This window comes from Lissotriton helveticus, chromosome 2_1 (genome assembly GCF_964261635.1).
Source record: "Lissotriton helveticus chromosome 2_1, aLisHel1.1, whole genome shotgun sequence".
Classification (NCBI taxonomy): Eukaryota; Metazoa; Chordata; class Amphibia; order Caudata; family Salamandridae; genus Lissotriton; species Lissotriton helveticus.
In genome coordinates, this window is record NC_136059.1 from 1,207,912,470 (window position 1) to 1,207,936,377 (window position 23,908).

Below are 23,908 nucleotides of genomic sequence, written 5' to 3' on the forward strand. Positions count from 1 at the left end.
TACGCAACCTGAGTGGGCGTGAACATTTTTGTGACGCATGAATGTGAACAATTAAAAGGAACATCTTACAAACTCAATTGTGGAAGCTGCCTCTGATGAGAGACACGAAGTCTCGAAACGCGTAAGGCATATGAAAAACAATCCGGGTGTGGGACCAGCTGTCACAGGTACGCCGAAAGGAAGGCTGGCTGCTGAGTGCGTCCTGCAAAGCTTTTGGGCATTTGGAATGACATATATATATATATATATATATATATATATAAAAAATTTCACCAAAAAAAACAAAGGTTACAAAAACATTGTAGTTAGGTTTAGATTTTACTCGTGCAAAATCTGTGAAATCTAGAAGTTATAGTTACCTGAGCTAGCTATAACTTACTCCTCCGCAATACACTGCTTATGACCTCTCAAATCACATCACTCATCCAATGAGTGTAAAAATGTTGTAGAAGTTTATGATTGTTAAACATATATACTAAAATGCTACAAAAGTTAAAGTAGTATAGTTGGTGTACTACTAATGAGTGATACTACTTCTAATTAAGCCTGGGTGGAGTTTGCAGAGTTCTGCCACGCAGAACTCTGCGAAGTGCAAAAAAATCTCCACTGCCCTACGCGGAGCCTTACAAGCAGCAGAGTACGTTGGATAAATGCTGTTCATAGTGATTTTCAGTACCAGGTGGTTGCTTGCACTGTGCAATCATCGTGAATGTCACCATGCACAGCGCAAGCGGGCGCTGCTTCCTTTCTGCTGCTCGATTAGATTTTTACTCGAGCCGCAGCTTTTTCAATGCGAACGAACAGTTTCTCAACACGTGCAGTCGCGAGCATACGCAACTACTCACAATGAGTAACTTGACTGCCTGCATTGAGAAATCTCACTGGGAGGTTGATTTTCCACGCTCGCACTCGCCAACTTGATGTTGACAATTGCGAACAAGGAAAAATCTCACCGGGAAGTGGATTTTCTTCACTCGTGCTTGCCAACTTGACGTTGATGAACACGAGCGAGGGTAAATTCTATGCTCCGCTACGTGGAGCGGAGTTTTTCGGAACTCCGTGAGCTGCGCGTAACGTGGAGTGCAGAAATCTCCGCAAACTCCACGAGCGGAGCGAAGGTCACTGTCCAGACTTCTAATATATATTCTGTGAGTGGCTGTGTGACTGTATGTATTCTTGTGCGTATGGGTGTGTGAGTGGCTATATGGGTGTATAAGTGGGTGTGTGATTAGCTGTATGGGTGATTTAGATGCTGTGTGAGTGGCTGTATTGGTGAGTGAGTGGGTGTTTCAGTGACTGTATGGGTGGGTGGGTGACAGGTGGTGTGAGGCTCTATGGGTGAGTAAATGGGTGTATAGTGACTGTATGGGTGAATGAGTAGGTGTCTGAATAATGGCTGTATGAGTGAATGACTTAGTGTGTAAGTGGCTGTATGAATTAGTGAGTGGCCTTTGAGTGGGTGTTTTGTTAAGTGAGTTGGTGTGTGAGTGGCTGTATTGGAGAGTGAGTGTCTGTGTGAAGGGCTGTATGGGTGAGTACACAGATGTGTGAGTGCTTGTATGGATATGTGAATGGCTATGTAAGTAGTTGTGTGAGTGAGTGTGTGAATGCTTGTATGGGTGAGTGAGTGGTAGTATTGAAAGGCTTGTATGGGTGAGTAATTGTGTGTGTGAGTGACTTTGTAGGTAAATAAGTGGGTGTGTGAGCAATTGTGTGGGTGACTGTGGTTCTGTGACTGGCTGAGATGCTGGCTGTCTGGGTGAGTAACTTGTATGAGTGGCTGTATAGGTGAGTGAATGGTTGTGTGAGTGGTTGTAGTGTGAGCGTTTCTGTGGATGATGTCATCAGTGATGTGACTTGAGATTTCATCAGGGAAGTCATCAGTGAAGTCACTGACCATGTCATGAGTGATGTAATGTGTGAGGTCATAATTAGTGCATTGCGGGGGCATAAGTTATAGTTAGCTTAGGTAACTATAACTGCCGAATTTCACTGGTTTTGTGAATTTCTAAGGTCTTTTAATTCTATTTCCTAACTAGAATGGCACTGTCCATTTATTTTTTAGGTGAATTTCTATGGTTTTTTTAATGAGTGGTCACGTTTTAAGAGTGCTCGAGAAAGGGGGTAGGGCTGCTCTCAGGAATCTTGCTGTTTCATACTTGCTGGAGGTAACAGGAGGGCTTCTGGGCCCCCTCGTACCCTCAGCATCCAAGAGGACTTCATCCCCCAACCATCAGTGCATTTGCAGAGTGGTGGAGAAAGGGGCGTGGCTTACAAAGATTTCTCAGCTACTCCGCCGGGTGGGACTTACTGGAGGTAACAAAAAGGCTGGTTGGCCCCACAGGACACGCAAGAGCCAAGGGGACTTCATCTGCCAACCAGCAGTTTGTCAGGAGGTGCTTTTGCTAAGTGTTTGAGAAAGGGGACATGGCCTCTGAAGTCCTCTCAGCAATCACTCTCTGTGGGACTTACTAGAAGTAACAGGAGGGCTTGTTGGCCCCCAAGGACCCTCATCATCCAAAGGGGCTTCATCCCCCAACCAGCAGTGCACCAGGTGGTGCATTTGTAGAATGATGGAGAAAGAGGGTGCAGCCTCCAAAGTCCTCTCAGCAATCACGTACTATGGGGCTTACTGGAGGAAACAGATAGTAGGGCTTGTTGGCCCACAAGGGCCCTCAGCATCCAAGCGGATTTTATTCCCCTGCCAGCAGTGCATCAGGAGGTGCAGTTGCAGAGTGGTGGAGAAAGAGTCTGTGGCCTCTGAAGACCTCTCTGCCCCAAGGACCCTCTGGAGTCAAGGGGACTTCATTCCCCAACCAGAACTGTACCAGGGGATACTTTTGCAGAGTGGTGGAGGAAGGGGGCGTGTCCTCAGGCATCTTGCTGATATTTTTTCTTTTTTTTAACACTTATTTATTCAGGGATGGGGGCACGTGCCCCCCCCCTTCTCTGGGACAATTCCGGCCCCGGAAACCCTATCCCCTGGGCCAATTTTGGCCCTGGGTACCACATCCCCCAGCCTCTTCCATGCCGATTTAGGCCCCATGAACCCCAGTCCCCAGGGCTTGGCCTCTAGTCTGGGTACCCTGGTCCCACCCAGGGCACCCACTTAGCAATGTTCAGGCAGTGGGTGGAGCCTCAAGGCCAGCAGTCCGTGCCGGCTCCCCACCTCCTGCAGGAGCTGGCATTGCTTTGACACAGAGGGAGTTCATACCATCCAGCTCCCTCTCTGTCAAAACATATGTGCTCTGCTTTGAGCAAGTGAGAGTGAAATGCTCTTTGTTGCTCAAAGTGGAGCTCAGTTTCCTTCAGCTTAACAGGAGCGGTAAATCTCCAGCCAAGTGGTAGCAAACAGCTATGTCCTGGGGGTTGGCACCCCAGGACATAGCATGAGCCAGCCAGGTGGTGGCTGTCCCCAGGGCCCTCTATGGCTCCGGGTGGGGGGGTGGGGGGGGTCAGCCCCCCACCTTGCCTCACTTTTGCTCAAGAGAGGTGGTGGTCCCTGGGGCTTTGGGGGGGGCCACATGACTCCTTCAATCAATTTACGAAAAGCCCCCAGGAGGTGATGGTCCCTGGAGCTGCAGGGGGGGGTCTGTGCCCTCATTGTTTATAATTGAAGCCCTGGGGAAATGGTGGCCCCTGGGACTGGGGGGGTCCACACGCCCCCTGCAATATTTTTACATTAAGGCTCAGGGAGGAGGTGGTAACCAGGTCTTGGGGGGTATCAAGAGGACCCCTTCATCTAAAACAAATATGCCCTGGGGAAGTATTAGTCCCTGGGGCATAATAAGCACCCGGAGATATATATCTATCTATCTATCTAACCAACCAGTTCCTCACAAAGGAGACTCCATTCACTAAGGGCACATTGATACTCAAAGTCCCTGTTTGCATCTATTGGTCTGACAGTCTGACTACCATTATCCATTTGCATGCCCACAGGGGCCAGATTCTCCCTTTCATATATTCGTTTGGAATTCTAAACAAATGGTTTGGTATGGTAGAATGTATGAATCCACCTTCATACCTATCTATGTATTTTCCTTCTTTTTCTACAAGATGGCACCCACAGTTACTGCACTAATGATTTCTCTTGGGCATTTGTTTATGGCTGGCAGGTAGTACTTATCACTTGTGTGGGGAGCACTGTGGTTATGTGACCAACGCCACAAGGTCGAAACTCATCATGAAGTTGTAACTTTGCCAGTAATAAATCTTTGATTTAGCACCTCTACCACATTAAGTGAATGTCTCTGCTCCTCTGCTCCTGTGGGCTTCCAGCAGTCCATAGGCTGGTGCACAGGCTCCCAGACTCCCCTACGCCAATCCAGATGATGCTCTCATGCTGATAATACTTTTCACTGCTGCTTAAGAATCAGTCTCTCCTTCATCATATAGATCTAGTGAACTATGAATCAAACGCCAACAGTGAGAAGAGTCTCTGCTAATAGACTTCCCAGGGTGTTGGGTAGTCACCATGTGTTCTTTTGTCAACACCACTTGGAAAGGTTCTGCATCAAAGGGAGTATCAGATTTTCTTTTCTGCATCTGACATGCAAGCACTCTGTCTCCTCCCTGGAAGACAAATGCTTTTCGCATGTCATCTTCAGTCAACATACGTTTTCATCTTTCGTTTCTGAACCAAGTTCCTCAAAGGAGGTTCATTCTTATCTCTTTCTCTCTGATTTCTCTCTGGGATATCTTGGTTGCCATTGCTTTCCCATACATCAGTGTTGCCAGGCTTTCACCAGTGGCTGAGTGAGGTGTTGAACGGTAAGCTCTCAATGTAGAGTTTAACACAGTTTGTAAGTTGAACTTCTCAAGTGAAGCACGCTGTGCAGCTTTCTTTAGTGTAGTCATGAATATCTCATCCGGTCCATTGGCCTGAGCCCACAGAGAAGTGCTCATTTGATGCTTTATACTCAGATGCTCTAAGAAGTGTTTGAACTCCCGACTATTAAAAGGCGGGCCATTGTCAGATTTTAGGATGGCTGGAACACCCCATGTCGCAAAGATGCCATCTAGTCTCTCAATGATTACTTCTTGAGTAGTAGATGAGATCAAATGGAATTAATGGAAATCGCGAGTATTTGTTCACAAGCACCATCAGGTGATGTCAGTTATAGATCTGATTGACAAAGTCAATGGATATACTCTCCCAGGTATGCTTCTAGAGTTCCGACATGTTTATGGTGTGTTGAATATCTTTTGTAGATAGGCAGTTGCAGACATGACAAGCCTTTAATGCCTTTTCGATATAAAAGGGGATGATGGACGGAGCGTTTGATCAAATCAAACACTCACCCCCAGTCAACTGATCTGGGTTTAATCCATCACCATTCTTTAGCTCACAACGCCACCCCAGTTCAGACATGGCCATATGCAAATCAGTCTGATCCTGTGCCTCATGGGAAAAGTCCAGCCCGAACGGCCAAAGCCATGTCTTCCCTGGACCGGAAACAAGCCTCCTGGGACCGGTTTCTGGCATTTCAGCCGTCATCAGCCAGGCTAGCTTGAATCCAGTGGCAAAGTGAGCAAGGAACTCACGTCTGAGCATACCTTGTCAACTTAGGGCGAACAAAGCGATACAAAAGGGGATGATGGACGGAGCGTTTGAGCAAATCAAACACTCACCCCCAGTCAACAGATCTGGGTTTAATCCATCACCATTCTTTAGCTCACTCCGCCACCCCAGTTCAGACATGGCAATATGCAAATCAGTCTGCCCCTGTGCCTCATGGGAACAGTCCAACCCGAACTGCCAAAGCCATGTCTTCCCTGGACCGGAAACACGCATCCTGGGACCTGTTTCTGGCATTTCAGGCGTCATCAGCCAGGCTAGCTTGAATCCAGCGGCAAAGTGAGCAAGGGACTGGATTCAAGCTAGCTTGGCTGGTGACGGCTGAAATGCCAGAAACCGGTCCCTGGATGCGTGTTTCCGGTCCAGTGAAGACATGGCTTTGGCAGTTCGGGCTGGACTGTTCCCATGAGGCACAGGGTCAGACTGATTTGCATATGGCCATGTCTGAACTGGGGTGGCGGAGTGAGCTAAAGAATGGTGATGGATTAAACCCAGATCAGTTGACTGGGGGTGAGTGTTTTATTTGCTCAAGCGCTCCGTCCATCACCCCCCTTTTGTATCACTTTAATGCCTTTTCAATTCACTGATCGAGATATGAAAAATAGACTCGGTCTCAGAGAACTCATTTTGTGGCAACGATTCCCCTATGTTGTTAGTTGGCCACTTTAATCACTTTCTGCCAAAGTCTCTCCGGAATCAAGATTCTTGACCCTTGCAATAAAACTAACTCTTGAGTTAAGGACAATTCATTTTTGACATTTCAGTTTTTTTTATATTCACCCTCACTTATTAGAGGTTGAGTGTGCTGGTACCACGACTCATCTGTAATTTTATCTTTCAACTCTACCATTTCGCCATCGTGGCTCATGATAATATGCTAACAAAATGGCAGATGGTGTGTTTGATTTGATGATTAAGTTGATATAAGCTTCATCTGACTTGGATGGAGTGCCATGACCTTGAAATGGCAGTCTAGAAAAGTAGTCAGAAGGGTTATGATTCTTTCCTGGATGTTGCACAATGTTATAATTGTACTCTTGTAGCTGCAGTCTGCAACGTTCAATGCGAGAAGGCATCTTGGCCTTTGGATTGCCAAATATTGTTAGTAGAGCTTGATGATCAGTTACCAGCGTAAAAGATTTTCCACACAGGAATACATGGTCGTGTTTACACACCAATACTACTGCTAAACTTTCTTTTTCAGGTTGTGAGTAAGCACCTTCTGGTTGGGACAAACTCTTACTTGCATGTGCCACAATATGCCTTCGAGCATTTGGGTGTCCACTGTGCTGTGCAAGGATAGCACCTAACCATACTAGGCTAGCATCAATGAAGTTTTGGATTGAAATGAGCCATTTCAGTAAGATTCTCAATGGCTTGTTTGATTTTCTTAAAACTGTGTTCACATTCACGTGATCACTGAAATGAAACATTCTTTTTTGTCAACTCTCTCAATGGAGCACTTGTAGAGGCAAAGTCTTGTATATATCTAGAACAGTTGCTGGCCATGCCAAGAAATGAACACACCATTGAAACACCTTGTGGGAGATCAGCATTTGACAAAGCTTGTACTTTAGCAGGATCAGGTGTCATACTGCTATCAGAAAAGATCTGGTCAACAAATTTTTATTTTGTCTTATGGAACTCACATTTACTTGCTTTCAACGTCAAACCTGCATCAGCCAGTAAATGACATACTGGTGTGAGAGACTTATTGTGCTCTTTTTGGGTACCTCCATAAACCAATATGTAATCACTATAATTGAACGCATTCATGACAGGCTATATGATGCATCGAATGAGGTCTTGAAAATATTCAGCAGCTAATGTCGCATTGAAGCTTAGCCGTTTACATCAAAACAGACCAATATGTATAGAAAAGGTTGAAATGTACCTGCAGTTTTCTTCAAGTTCAAACTGATGATAAACTTTATTCAAATCAAAGCAAGAGAAAACCTTTGTACTATTTAATTGTTTTATCATATCAGCAATGTGTGGACCTGGATGTCGTTCTCCTTCAATTGCCTTGTGTGCCTGACATGTCAATGCATATGTGTACTGCTCCTTCCTTGTCCTTTTAAGGCACTACCATGGTGGGAGAAAGACACGGTGTTAGACCAATAGACTGCTAAATGATATCATGCTTAAGTAATGAATCAAGTTCATTTTCAACAGTATCTTGTAAATGAAAAGCAATTTGCCTACGTCTTTGAGCAACTGCTCAGACGCACTAAATAATATGCAACTTTACTTTCATAGTCTTAAGTTTTCCCAAACCATGAAACAACAACGGAAACTGGCTTACTATTTAATGTTGAGCATTCAAGTTATAGTTCACATAACTCAGTCCCATATTAGCAGATGTGCCTAAGCTGAATAGACAGGCAGGTGACGCTGTCCCTTGAAGCACAAGGATAGGTGCTTACACCTTCGTTTTCTACTGTTTTATCGTTGCTACAAATTAACCTTGATTTTTTAAGGGTGTCAATGCAGCCCATGTATACAGTTTGGTTTTCAACTGCATAAGTATTGTTAAGGGATGCAATTCAGTATATTTCTCCTCAGGCATAACGCCCCTTTTTCTTCTGGTGTGCAGACGAGCAGCACTGTGGCAGAGGGCTCGCGCGCGCTGGGCGCTACAATTGTTTTTTAAATACCTTCCTCTGCTGACTGAAGAGCAGCCCTTCGTCCCGCTGATTGCAAGCGCTGGACGCCATCTACTTTTTTAAAATCCCTCCTATCCCGCCCTGTTGGCCCTGTTGGCTCCTCCCACCTCCTGCGTCACGCGCCTATTTAAAACGTCCCCTATGCGGCAGCGCAGCGGACGAGCGCAGCGGGCGCGCCGGCTGCGCGCCGGAGTTGCGCCAGAGTTGCGCCAGAGTTAAGCCCGTCTGCGCCCGTCCGCGGCCGGACGGGGCAAGGGGCACTGGACGCCGCCCGTTTAATCACATATTCCCCTTCCCAGCTTTGCTCCTATTGGATACATGGGAACATCGATCCCCTTATATCAACCCGTTTAAAGTATCTAGGAGTGTTCTCTACTTCTCCTCGATCGGCTCCTGAGCGTCCAGTCTCTCTAGCCTTACTGCCCAATACGACCCTGCCTGCCCTCCCAATACCCCCGGTCTCCCCTGACCCGGTATTTAGCACCTCTGCCACGCTCTTAAACACCAGGTCGGCGGTCACTCACCAGTACGAACTTTTCGACTACATCGATTCCTATGATCCAGATCTTTTATTTCTAACCGAAACCTGGTTCAAGGATGACTCCTTACCTAACGTGTTAGCCGCCTTACCACCTACCCACTCGGTTATCCGAGCGGATCGCTCTGATGGCAGACGAGGAGGAGGAGTGGCTTTAATTGCTCGCACTAACTTCAACTTTCAAATTCTTCCCTCACCTTCCATTCCTGATATAGACTACCTTTTAGCCCGCTCGACTTCACATCAGGCCCCCTTCACTTTTGTTTTAATTTACCGTCCCCCTCAGCTTACCCCTCCTTTCCTTCCCAGCATTCAGACTCTCCTGGCCACCCTGGTGATCAATAATTCCTCAGTATTGGTCCTGAGAGATTTCAACTTTTGGCCCAATGATCCTGCAGAGAGCCTTCAATCTAGGGAGTTTACCAACCTTATGACCAGCCTAAACTTCTTACCCCTGGTTCACAGCCCGACCCACTCGCATGGCCACACACTAGATCAAATCTGGGCCCTAAACATACCATCCACACCCCCCATAATAGCCCCTTGTTCCTGGTCGGATCACTTTACCATCACCTTTTCCCTCGCCCTAGCCCCCCTGACCAAACCCCAACTTCCCAAGAACACCTGGGTCAGGAAATGGGGGAAAACCGATATGCCCTCTCTCTGCTCCACTCTGGCCAAAACCTGCCCCGAACTATCTGGCCTCACAGCCAATTCCCAGCTGTCCACCATCGACAACTGGTTGACTTTGGCAGGCGACGAGTTTGCCCCTTTAAGGCGACTCACAGTCAGGCGAGCCCATGCAGCCAACCGTTGGTTCACCTCGGACTTAAAAGCTAAGAAACTGGCCGCACGGAGAGCCGAGCGAGTTTGGCGCAGAACTTACAGTCCTGAGCTAAAGGCAGCTTATCTGTCCGTGCTGCAAACTTACAAAAAGGGCATTCTGGATGCTAAAACTGAGTTCTACACAAGTAGAGTAATGTCAGCCGAGTCTCACTCTAAAGAAATCTTCTCGACTGTCCATGAACTCGCATCATCCGGTAGAGCCACAGCATCAATCCCCCCTTCCCAGTCCCTCTGCAACTCACTCAATGAGTTCTTTATCGATAAAGTTGCAAAAATCAAACTTAACATTCCCCGTCCTTCTCCTGCATTCACAAACCCCTCCCCTCCCCTCACGGCTTCCAAACTGTCTTCCTTTCCCCTGTTGACCACCAATACTCTCTTTCCGTTGTTGGACCGAGTTAAATCAGGATCTCCCCTGGATTTCGCCCCAGCCCACATTCTTAGGGAAATTTACTCAAACTGCCCTATCCCGCCTTTGACCCTCCTCAACGATTCACTCACTAACGCCACCGTTCCCAGCCTACATAAATCAGCGGTTGTCGTCCCAATTCTAAAAAAAAACGGCGCCGATTCATCTTCCCCTTCCAACTACCGTCCTATCTCCCTTCTGCCTTACTTAGCTAAAGTCCTTGAGACTCATATCACGACCACCCTGAGTACCCACGTAGAGGCAAACCATTGCCTCTCCTCCTGCCAAGCTGGCTTCAGGCCCCTGCACTCCACAGAGAAGGTGGTAATCTCGGTGATGGACAAGCTGCGGGAGGGTATTGATACCAACATACCTCAAGCCCTGATACTCTTAGATCTGTCCGCCGCTTTTGACACTGTGGACCACTCCATCCTTCTCAGCCGTGTCAGGGCGGCGGGCATAGAGGGCTTGGCCCTCTCGTGGCTCGAGTCCTTCCTGGTGGGGAGAACTCAAGCGGTCCATCTGGCCGACTTCGCCGCGGCCTCCTGCAAGGTGGAGTGCGGGGTCCCTCAGGGATCGTCACTTTCCCCCCTTTTGTTTAATTTATACATCTACCCCCTAATTTTTATGTTACAGCAGCTGGAGGTCACAGTGTTCAATTATGCTGATGACCTCCAGCTAATCTTTAACCTCTCCCATTCCCCTTCATCCGCTCAGAATGTCCAGTCAGTCATGACATTCATCCAAGACTGGATGAACTGCAACCACCTCAAACTCAATCCGGACAAGACCGAGTTGGTCCTGACCGGAGGTGGTTGCAGTCCATGGTCCCCCTCTTTCTGGCCCCCTTCACTTGGTGTCCCTCCTCTTCCCGTTCCCAAAGTTAAAACCCTAGGGATCTTCTTGGACTCACAACTTTCTATCCATTCTCACATCGGTTCGGTTGTTTCTTCTTGTTTTTTCTCCCTAAGAACAATCAGGAAAGTCTCCCGTTTTTTCTCCCTCCCGGCCTTGAAAATCATAGTCGTGGCCATGGTACTGTCTCGTATCGACTATGGCAACGCTATATACAATGGGGCCCCAGCCTACGCGATCCACCGTCTACAGCTGGTGCAGAATCAGGCCGCCCGCCTGATTCATGGCCTCCCTAAATACCATCGGGCCAGCCCACTACTCAAAGTGTTACACTGGCTGCCGGTGCGAGAGCGTGCCCTTTTCAAGCTCGGCTGCCTCACCTTTCAGGCCGGGTCAGGTACCGCCCCTGAATTTCTCTGCTCTGCCATTGTGCCCTATCTTCCAGGCAGAGAATTACGCTCTTCCCACTTGGCCCTTCTAGTCACCCCCCGTTTTAAAAAACAAAAGGCAGGTGGAGCGAGGTTCGCTGTCCTGGCTCCAGCATTCTGGAACTCTCTTCCTGTTGGTCTCCGCACAATGCCCTCCTATACCCAGTTCCGGAGGGAACTCAAAACCCTCTTATTTGCGCAAGCCTACCCTGTCTAAAAAAAAACCTTCCAACTGCTGCCGTCCACTGCAACCAAATAGCGCCATGAAACCGCTGGGTAAAAGTGCGCTGTATAAATGTTTTTAAATTCAAATTCAAATTAAATTCAAATTCAAATTATAAATGCACCACTGTCAATGATAAAAGGTATCGAGCACCCATTTACTTTCAGTTTATTTTCCGACAATGATTGTATGACTTTGGTTCTTTGACATGTCGACTTTTCTTTGACTGGCATTTTTTATCACATCTGGCCAGTCCAACATGTGCATGCTTTTCTGAAGTAAACATTGATATGACACACCCATCTTCTTCAATTTCACTTGATATTGATATGGTTGAACAGTTTGATGATAATTTAGATAACAATCGACTTCGTTCAGTGTCGATTGTCATACATGACATCTCCGCTGGACCTTGTCGGTGCATGTTGAACATTGCTTCTAGAACACTCCAGAAGCCATTTTGTCTTCGCACCATGACACACTTTTTTCCCCTTTGTGCTTTGCACACCATCACAAAATGGTTCTCCTTCCCACTGCCCTTCGATATCTGTTCAATGGCGGGATGTTTGTCTTCATGTGGAAACAAAAGTCCACATCTAAAACATAACTTCATTTTATGTGTAGATATCACCTTACACTTTTCAGTCAGTTGCTTTGAAGTACTTTTCACACTCATGACTGAATTATTCTGGGCACTTTTGGCCTCCTAATCAGTAGCTTGTCGATCTGCACACTCATCAGCTCTAGCAGCCATTAACACTAATTTCAGACTCAGAGTTTCTCTCAGCATTCTCCTTCTGAAGGAATCGGATAAGCAACCATCAATGACCATGAGACATATGGATTCTTCATCATTAAATATATTGAACTTACAGTGTTTGAGGAGTGTGTCAAGTCTTTCTACAAATTCATTGATGGTGTCTCCAAAATTAATTTGCTCTTCACTGTAAATATATCTTTCATAGCATAGTCAACAATTGGCATTGGTTTGAACTTGAGATTCAAGGTTTCTTTAAACTGATGGTATGTGATTTCTCCATCAGCTCATGACATTTTCTTTATGACTTCCTTTACCCCATCACCAGCAAGATTTTTGAGGCATTCAATAATCTTTTTCCATCAATCTCTTTAAGTGCATTAATAAAATCTTCAAATGTCTCTATCCACATAGTCCATCGGTCGGCAATAATATGCTTTTTGTCAGTATCTAATGAGGGCGGTGGTTTCAAGAAAGCGGCAGCATTGTAGACCAATGTGGAACTTGATGAGGCGGGATGCAGCAGTCTTCCAGCCTCTGTTTCTAACTCCTTCTCTTTGAGACCTTGTGACATGCTGGCCTCTTGACCATACTTCATAATAACTGGAAATGTGATTTTCTTCTTGGTCTCTATCTGAACAACAACCTGTCACTATTCCAAACCCCTCTCAGATTTTCACTCTTCAAAGAACTGTGGAGTTGTTCTAAGCCCCACTCAGAGGCTATGGTGGCACGCACCTTCAGGTATGGATGGCTCCATAAGCACAACCCCAGGCTCTTCTTATTGCGCTTTTGTGCCCATTGCTGCGGTATGAAGACTCTCTTTACATACTTCTGGTAAGCAGACAACCGTTTCTTGCACCTAGGTTGCTTTGCTTCTAGCGTCTCTCTGCACTTCCTTACACCCAGTTAATCTCTGCCTCACAGCACTTATAATCGCAGCGTTATCATGCGCTTGGCTGCGCTTTGTACTTTTTGACACTGGGTTGATCTCTGCTTGGCAGCACTTGTAATCGCAGCGTTATCACTCCGGACTAAGTATGGCTCTATGTTGCATAGTAGCACTGTACCTTTATGTATGGTCTGACCAATAGGTCCTCGACCAACAACATCTTTCTACATGCTTTTGTCTTCAACTACTTCACAGTGACTGGAACTGCGCTTTGACCCCACATGCATTAAATGCTAATTCTGTAATTTAACAGAGGCACATGTGGCATACACAAGCAGTTTGCCTGGACCACGGCAAACTCTCAGAGTGAGCAAAGCTTTGGGTTACTTATCCCCTGTGTCATCGCCATTTGTAGCGTCTTCCCAGCTGGGGTACCCGTAAATGACTACACCACACACAAATCTTGGTATCACACAACTTTATCATCTGCGTGTAATGCAAACTCAACATTCTAAAGCATCCTTCACTGCAATACACCCTTTCCATTACTGCGTAGCTCTAGGGAGTTCATCAGGGTCCAAAAGGGTCTGTCATTGTTAACTCGCAAGTCACTACATTACCCAGCATGAGAGAAGTGCTGGGATTTGTCTGAGTGGGCTGATTTGGCGCCCAGTCAGGGTCTGGGAGAATGTGCCTTTTATTCACCTGGCTGTGTAACACAGCTCAGATTGGAAAAATGTAAGTGTGCATGCTGGTTTGGCTTTCTAAGCCAGCTGGCCAAACTGACATATGCACTTACAGGGCCCACCACTCCTCTTCCCTGCTGCTGTCTGTCAGGATGGCCCTGCCCCGACCTAGACTTTGTTTTTTGTGATGAAAAAGAAAATGATAATAGCATTGTTTTATAATCATTTTATTTTTCATTTTTGCACTGCTGAGAGAGCAGTGGGGTGATTCTCCTCTGCCTCAACGGAGGAGCGGCCACTGGGGTGGAAAGAGATACGTTTAGAAGCCTGTACTCTTGACTGCTGTAGAGTCAGATTGTCTGTTTCTCTGAGAGTACATAAAAGTGATCAGTTATGATCCACCACTTAAGGCTGGTTTTGAGAAGCCTGTATCAATAGGTTTGCTACTGGTGAAAATGGCATTGTATTTGTGTGTATGGGAGGGCGTGTGCGCGTGCACGCATGGGTGCATATGTGTGTGTGTGTGTGTGTGTGTGCATGCATGGGTGCATATGTGCATGTACACATGTTTGTTGAGGAATGGGGAAAGTATGGTTGGGTGTTTCTGGGTGTTTCTACCTTGGGCAACTAAACATTTGGGCCAAATCTAGTGGCAGGAGAGAAGCTTGTTTCTTCAGCAGAAAAGACTTCTGGCAACTATCTCAAAAATAATGGCTACCCTATATCTTCCCAATTATACTGGCAGCAGGGAGAGTGTGTTGATTGACAGAGGAGACACACAGTCTCCTTGTGTTGATAAACAAATCACAGATGAACAGTGCCATTGTGAATGGGATGTACATACCACTCACCAGCTTCTTCCTCAAGAGAGAGTTTGTAGTCCCAGGAGACTGTTTGGGCTGTGATCTCCAAGGTTACAATGCGTTGTAAAAAGTGCCACTCCAACTGCTCCAAGATCCCATCATTCTTAATACATGGGAGCACTAAAAACATTTGGCTGGTGGTGGATGAAAAGGCAACATGCTGGGGAATATGGGTGATATGTAAAAATGGAATAAGTGGTGGATGAAGTGAGGGCAGTTTGGCTGCTGAAGGTAGACTGTTGAATGATATAGAACAGTGAATTGAGTGATAGAGTCTGTCGACAGTCAGCATAGGTTTCTTTTGAATAATGTTGCAAAATGCGTTGCGTGGCATACTATGGATTATTACATTACAGAAGGGGACCAACCTTACACATATTAACCTTGGTCGTGCTGCAACGGATCAGCCCAGGCCTTATTCACAGAATATGCACAGAAACATAAATAACTGAAGACTTTTTGGGTCTCATCGGTGAAGTGCAGCTTGAGTCACTATAAAACAGCATGAAAGGTCTAACGCATGTGCATACTCATGCCACTTGCGGTGACTTACAATGACTCACTAATTTAAAGAAGTGATGCACGAACATCCCTTAAGTAAATCGAACTATTGTTAGTTTTTCTGAGTGTATTCCATGCCATAGTCTTTAGCTCACGTATGATATATACAGATGGTTTCAGCAAAGAAAAGGATGATAGAAATGCCAATAATTTTTTGCATATTTTAGTCATACAGGAAGCAAAAAATATAGAATGGAATGTGACCCGGAGTAATTACCAGCAACTGAGTTTAATTCCCACTTTGTATTTTTTCTCTAATTAATGGGGGACATGGTAACTCTCTGATAATCAGTACAGGAGTAGATGCCTCACTTTCTGTGCTGAGTGTTTCAGTTACCGTGTGCCAATCAGGATTACTCTTTCATATTATCTGCTATATAATAAGGTTACCTTGCTCTATTTCCACTTATCTTTAGATCAATACAATTAATCCATCATTTTCTGAAAACTACCCTTCGTTCTTCTACTGACATTTTTAGGTTTGGCTTTTTTCCAATAGTCTATTAGTTTGTGGTAATCGTTGTCGATACTAATCAACATAACTGAAATCCTAATTGGAATTACTTGGTTGAGTGTGAACCACAATCCATTGCTTGCTCACTATTCGTGTGAGAGATTTTTGTCATAGACCCCCATTTTTGATTCTGTGAAACTTTACTACTCCTAAACAGTAGTAAAGTGCCTATGCTCCCCCCTCTAAAACATGCGCTGTACATTGGAAATCACTATTTGGTCTTCCTTGTAAATTCAATGGTTCCTAAAATAAATGCACCAATGGCATGAAAGGTTAAATGTCATATGTGGGTCACAGTATGTATTTACACCACCCACCCATAATACAAAATATATGTCTCCATGGAGCTAGGCTACAGCTGAAATACACTGTAGTGGCAGATGGCAGGGAAAATGGCCTTTCCCATTCAGGAAAATTCTATGTTTACATATTTACAAGTCACATCTAAAGTGTGCTTTGTAAGCTCTCAAGTAGTTAATATATTAAAATGTAGCACACTACATATGGAGGTGAGGGTGCTCTAACAATGAAAGCACGCCACGTTATGTGATAGTTGTGAGTGTTGAGGCACCTGTTGCAGAAGTATATGTGTATCCAGCAAGTATCAGAATATGAATGAATGAATTCTTCTTTATTCGGTTTTACAAAATAGAAAACCATAAAAGTAACATTAAAATACAGAAACATTTCCAAATCGTTTTGCACGCCATTACAGTCGTCTTATTTACTACATAAGAGAAGGAAATCATCGATATCAAAATTAAGAAGGCTTCTTACAAGTTTCTTCTGCATAAAAGGAGCTCATCACAAGTTTCTTCTATGTTTAAAAATACATTTTAAAAAGTTAACAATATGGTTAGAAGCACATTCAGACTCTAAAAACTGCAATCTCAACATGGCTGGGCGACAACGACGTATACCCCATGATTTTAACAGCGGTATCAACCAAATCTTACGATGCCCATGATAGAACTTACAAAACAGAACAGTATCTATAGATGACTGATCTGAAATTCCATCACAAGGGCAGTGTGGAAGAATAGGATCCCAGGTATTTTCCACTGGAAAGGCGACTAATCGGTGGAAAATATTTAGCCTAAATCTCGTTAAAAGAAGGCGCTCAAATACTTTAAGATCGTATGTTAAGTATGGCTGGATTAACAGTGTTGTCTGGACCGCTAATGCATGTTGAACGGAAGCCTTCGTTGCTTCACTTGTAATCCGTTTTTCTTCTAAGTGGCCCAAAGCCCTGATTTTCAAGTCTTTCTTTGAGATTTCGCCAATTGACTCGGGTCTTTTATAATAAGATCCTAGCCCTAGATCGAATAAAAAGGTTCTCACATACAGAAGTCATTTATTTTTAAGTGAGTGATCTAGTGACATACAGTCTGTCATGATTTGTTTCGTTAACTGATTTTTTTCGGATAGACAAATTCGTCGCCATAATAAAAGCGGTTGGATTTTTGCCAGATCCACCAAATAGGGAATCCCCAACTCTGTATGGCATGCAAACGTAGAGACACTTTTAGGGGCCGCTAATAAAAATCTTAAAAATATGTTCTCTGCCACTTGCAAGGAGCCAATGTTCGCATGCCCCCACACACGCGCCCCGTACAAGGCTATTGCCTGACATTTTACGTTGTAGATTTTTAGTAGTTCTACTGGGGGCCTTTTACCTAGCTTCTGGGAAAAATTTATGAGTGCTACAATAGCTCTCATGAGGAGGTGTTTTCTTGCCTCAACTGCGGCTTTCCAGTTCAATTTGTCGTCGATTAAAATACCTAAATAGGGATACTGGGCCGTAGTTTCTAATTTTTCTTTACCAAGAAATATATCTTTAACCCCCTTTTTCCCTATGCCCGCTATCATTACATAGGTCTTTTTTATGTTTATGTGTAATTCTAAGCTCCCCATGAAGTCTGCATACCTGTCCAAGGCCTTCTGCAGTTCGCGAGGAGTGCGCGCCAATATCACGGCGTCGTCCGCGTAAAGCAGAGCTGGGATTGGATGCTTGTTTACTTGTGGTAGGTCCTGACCCCCCCTCAGCATTGCCACCTCCAAGTCATTTGTGTATAGTGAAAACAGAAAGGGGGACAGGACACAGCCTTGGCGAACACCACGCTCTACACCAAAAGACGCGGACAATTCACCTTTTACGCTAAAGCGTACTCTCGCAGAGGCGTTGGAATATAATTCTCTTAAGAAATCTACAAGAGGAACATCAACTCCCATATGTAACAGGACAGACCAGAGCTTCACTTGGGAGACGCAATCAAAAGCGGCAGACAGATCAACATAAACCAGGTATAACCTGCCCTGCTTTGCTTGCATGTATTTACCCAGCAACATTGATAGGTTCAGAGCCTGCTCTGTGGTGCCAAAGCCCTCCCTGAACCCAAATTGAAGGTTGGAGAGGATCCCGCCATCGTCCGCCCACCGCTGGAGTCGCTCAAGCACCACTCTACCCACCACTTTGCCCAACGAATCCAGCAGTGAGATAGGGCGATAGCAGGATACCTCCTGCCGATCCCCCTTTTTAAATATGGGGACCATGATGGATTAGGTCCAGGAGTCCAGCAGCCCCTTCTCCATAACTGCCATAAACACCCTGGTCAGCATTGGGGCCCATAGATCCCTGTTATATTTATATAGATCTACGGGAACCCCATCGGGTCCTGGGGCTTTCCCGTTTTTACTGGCATTTAATGCCAGTAACACCTCAGAGATGTCAAAATCTAACCTGATGGGATATGAAATAGCAGAAAGGCTACTAGTTGCAACTACATCGGTTCCTATTTGTGTTGGGGCCTTCTGAAATGTTTTAGAGAAATGGGCCACCCAAACTGATTCTTCAATCGCTACTTCAAATCTTGGGAGGTTACTTTCATCTGCCAAAAAGGGGGACTTTATCACTCTCCAGAAAGCCTCACTATTTTTCTCTGTGGAGCTCTTATGGAGTTGATCCCATAAGGCTTGCTTTAGTTCACTCTTCCTCTTTTTACGTACACTATTATATTCTTTTCTAAGATCAGTTATAGTCTGTTGATCTCTATTTGTTTTATTCAGAGCTACTTTTAATTTTGTATGCGCGGCCGTACAGCTATGGTTGAACCGCCCTACTTTCCTGTGATCATCTCTTTGGGTCTTTACAATCAGTAATTCCTTGATTTTAGCTAGAATTACGGCAAAATTACTTAAAACTTCCTCCTCAGAGGCTGCTAAATCTAAGCATCTCAGAATGAATGGGTAGGCTGCTCTTATCACCTTTTCTGTAAAATCCCCGGGGACCACCTTTTCCCATTTTAGGGAATATCCATTTATTTTGTCCAGATGCAGAGTGTTCTGAGTTAGCGCACTTAATATGCATTGTGAGGAGGGCTGGGGGTGTATTAAGTACAGATCAAGACTAAGCGCAGAATGGTCACTTAAAGTGTTGACTAACACATTAAAACTCTTGACTCTATTAGCCAGGACATTTGATAGTAAGATGTAGTCAACTGTTGTTTCGTGGCCCCTCCCCAGGAACGTTGGTTCAAGCTGATGTGAAACCGGGTTCACTTTATTGGCTATCATAAGACCTAACGTTGTAAGTACTTCGTTCAGGAGCGACCCCAGGCTAGAATGAATAAAGTGGGGAGTGGGGCTATCATATTCATCCACCAACCCACAGATGTTACTACTACTTCGTGGGCAGGGGTGAAGGTTAAAATCCCCCCCATACTATGCTTACGCTTACTCCGTCTCCGTATATGTGTATCCAGCAAGTATCAGAATATAATACTGGTACAATGGCTGAAATTGTTCATGACACCTTAGTGTAATCCTCAGGTCACAGGTCATGAATCTTTATGCAGCGTGTTAGGGGATGAATCGTCTTTCTACAAAGAACTCAATGTATCTTGAAGGTCACAGGTTCAAATCCTAGTAAGATAGCTTAGGGGGTTAATACTTTTGAGACTGAGGTCCTTGTGTAGACTGCAGGTCAAAGAGCACGTTCCTGGTAAAACAGATATTCACCCGCTGCAAATAGCTGCTTATGGCATCCAAAGGCATATATTAAAATCTATGCAGGTTTAACTCATTATTTACTTCTTCTACTGTGGATAAAATCAGTCCCATTGAGTTTGCTAGCAATTATTCCCAGTTATTAAGTACAAAAAACATTGCCTTGTATTGTGTGGTATATAAGTGGCCATCATTTGAGTAATTTTACACATTGTCCTCCATCTCTTTCACACACACAAAGCCAGAGAAAGTAAAACACCTTTAAATCACAGTTTATGTCCTGGTCCTCTCAAGAACTAACACACAGCATAGTTTAATTTCCATGATGAACCACAGAGTCTAGAAGCGGCATCTGACAGCTGTTCAAAGCCAGAAGACAAAACAGACAAAAGTGGATGTTAATGTGAGATGGTTTGAGCTGGCAGTGCTCGCAGGTGAAAGAAGAGGTTAAAGTCCTCTCGCCCTCAGCCAACTGCAGCTCAGCACACACACTAAACATACTATGGAGGATGCTCAGGGACGTAGCTACCATTTGTGCAGCAGGTGCAGTGCACCGGGGCCCAGCGCCCTGAGCGGCCCATTCAAACCTGAGAATTGCTGCATACTACTACCCTAGCAACAGTCTAAGGGGGCATTCTCCTTTTTTTGCTCAAGGGCATGTGGCATTCTTGCTATGGTACCGAGGAGTCTGCTTTGCCCAGTGTCAGCACACTGCACCTGCCACAGCCGCCATGATACCAGCCCCAGAGCCACCTCGTCCCCCTCCATGCTGGTTGTGGGTACCTGTAAATCTTTGGCCTGTTATGCTTTGTTTTATAGAAGGATTTCCTGCAACTTTTGATCATTCTTTGAATGGAAGGGTGATAGACCATCACACAGGCACACAGAGATAGATAGGTAGACTGACAAATAGACAGGCAGATAGGCAGATAGATAGATAGATAGATAGATAGATAGATAGAGAGATAGATAGATAGATAGATAGATAGATAGATAGATAGATAGATAGATAGATAGATAGATAGATAGATAGATAGATAGATAGATAGATAGATAGATAGATAGATAGATAGATAGATAGATAGATAGATAGATAGATAGATAGCTATAGGTAGGTAGACAGACAGAAAGACAGGTAGGTAGCTAGGTAGGTAGCTAGGTGCGGGTAGGTAGGTAGCTAGGAAGGCAGATAGATAGATAGATAGATAGATAGATAGATAGATAGATAGATAGATAGATAGATAGATAGATAGATAGATAGATAGATAGATCAATCACAATATACATGTACTCGTTTGGAAGAGGTATTTAATGGGCTAAATAAGTAGTCAAGAAACGCTGAAAACACAACATCACTAAGATTAAAAATAATAAACTGACTTTGATGTTGGTGCAGATATTCTCTGCATCCAAAAGAATTTTCAATGCATTGTCAGTGCTAATGCAGTTCGTTAGCGTTGCTCTTGTGAATTTCAGGTCACATAAATAACTTACAGCATCTGACTAATTTTCCACATAAAACAGTCGAGGCAAGCACCATGAAACCACCGTGAATGGCGCAATGATGCTGTCAAAATTAAATTCATTTGAATTCATCAGCAAAACAAAACGTTTTCAAAATAGATTCGTAAAGCACTATGTTACCGCCACAGTGTACTAAATACCATTCACTTTATCCTTTTCTGTGCTTTCTAAAAAAAAGTCTTAAATATAGGCAAATATGTAAACAATATGCAGGTATGAATATATCACTGCACATACAGAACTAGGTGCTTGGGAGGCACAGATTTTGTGAAACAGGATGTAGTGTGTCCTTTATTTCTTCAAAACCAGCTTTCGGAGGAACTGAATTCCTCTGAGAAAACCTTCTTGCACATGTTGGAGTTCTCCTGGTACAGTGGTAGTTCAGCTCCTGGCAGCAGGTGTGATTTTCCTTTACGGGAAATATATGTTTTTCCCGAAGGCAGGCTCTCGTACTTAGTCAAGTATTGCCTGAAAAATACAAAGATGTCGACTGGTTATTCAAATGAAAAATCGATCAATTCATGTTGAGCTTCTGGAGCAATACATAAAAGAGAGTTGTCACTGACGTGCAATAAATCAATATATAGGAAAGGGTGATGCCAGCAACCTGATTCGCACTTGAAGGACCACTTACAGTGGTAGTTATGGAAGCCCTGATATTAAAATTAGAAAGAGAACGGAACCATTTCAGGCTCTTTTTCGGAAGCTTTAATTATTGTGCTCCCTAAGCCTGATAAAGATCCTACCCTTGTCTCTAATTACCGTCCCATTTCCCTAATAAACCAAGACTGTAAGCTCTATGCTAAAATCCTTGCCTCTAGATTAGCTCCTGTCCTTCATTCTATTATTCATCCGGACCAATCTGGTTTTATGAAAAATAGATACTCTGCTAACAATACTAGAACATTATTACTTGTTATTGAACAGAGCCCTTCCATTCTTGTCCTTGCTGGTGTCATGGCTTTGGATGCAGAAAAAGCCTTTAATAAAATTAATTGGCAGTTTTTGTTTAAAACTTTATTGTCATTTAATTTTGGCCCCTCTTTTATTCGTATGGTTTCTGCCTTATATTATGCTCCCACTGCCCGACTGTTTATTAATGGTCAAATTTCTACTCAATTTTCCCTTTTTAGAGGTACACGACAGGGCTGTCCCCTTTCCCCTCTCCTATTCCTACTAGGAATAGAGCCTTTTCCTAATTACATACGTCATTGTAAAGACATCCAGGGTATCACAATTAAAGATGTTACTGTTAAAACTTTAGCTTATGCGGATTATGTTTTATTTTTTATTAGTAATCCGATTTCTTCTGTTCCGTCCTTATTAGATATTATTGCCAAATATTCTGCCGTCTCTGGCTATAAATTAAATGTTACTAAAACTGAATTTTTCCCTTTAAATGTGCTTTGTACCCCCGATATGTTACCTTCACCTGATATTATTTGGCAAAACAGCAAATTGAAATACCTTGGCATTTTATTCTCATCTTCATTGCATGCAACGTTAAAATTAAATTGTAATTTTCTATATGAGTATGTCAAACAGAAAACTTTAAAATGGTCTTCCCTTCATCTCTCCTGGTGGGGGAGAATGGAATCTATAAAAATGAATCTTGCCCCGAAAATCTTTTACTCCCTTGCTATGATCCCCACTCAATTTCCGCTAACATTTTATAAAGATATTGATAAAATATTGTCCAAATTTCTTTGGAACAATAAGCCTCCTCGTATTGCTTACAAAAAATTGAAAATCCCTAAAACGTCAAGCAGGATTTGCCCTCCCTGACTTTTATCTGTACCATAAGGCTTTCATATTAAAACAGAGTTCGTTATGGTTTACTGCATCTCACATTGTTAAGCCTCCTATTTGGTTTCATATTGAAAAATCACTAGTAGCTCCTTTCCCATTACCCTCCCTGTTAACTATGTCTCATTCCTCTAAGGTTGTACATTACTCGACCATAATCAAATCATCCAGATTATTATTTAATGATTTGGATTCTAAATTTTGCCTCTCCTTCACTTTCTACGGTACATTTATCCCTATGGCACAGTGCTCTAATAAAACTGAACAGAAATGTCATTTTCTGGTCCTCATGGATTACAAAAGGCATTTTCTATCTTAAAGATATTTTATCTGATGGTGCCTTTATCCCCTTTGATCAGCTCCAATTGCAATTCAATTTACCAGAGTCCGATTTGCTTAAGTACCAATTTTTGTGTAACTCTATTTTAGATTCCTTTCCAAATGGTATCCCATCTTTGACAACAACTGATTTGATGATTTACCTCAATTTTGTTTCGGTTTCCTCTAAAGCAGTTTTTGTCTTTTATAAAAAAAAATCACCATTTCATTAGGCACCAACATTGATGCAATTTCAACCTTTTGGAATACTGAACTTTCCATTTCTCTATCTGTTGACTCTTGGTCATTAGTTTGGACCAATAGTGTTTCTGGATGGTTACCAGTGTACCTCTATCAAACAAATGCTTACATTTTGTTCAATTCCTTGTGGTCCCCCTCACGACTGTTTCGTGCTAAATTGCTTCCATCAGACCTC

The 23,908-nt window shown here is 43.9% G+C and overlaps 1 protein-coding gene across 1 annotated transcript in view; it reads right to left on the reverse strand.

The window, feature by feature from the left end:
- Positions 1–21,115: 21,115 nt before the first annotated feature.
- MTTP (microsomal triglyceride transfer protein) overlaps positions 21,116–23,908 on the reverse strand; it is a 324,058-nt gene continuing 321,265 nt past the window's right edge. The window contains exon 18 of the mRNA XM_078676089.1: positions 21,116–21,816. Coding sequence (XP_078532215.1) covers positions 21,648–21,816 — 169 coding nt within the window. The 3' untranslated portion in view covers positions 21,116–21,647. The remainder of the gene's footprint in view (positions 21,817–23,908) is intronic.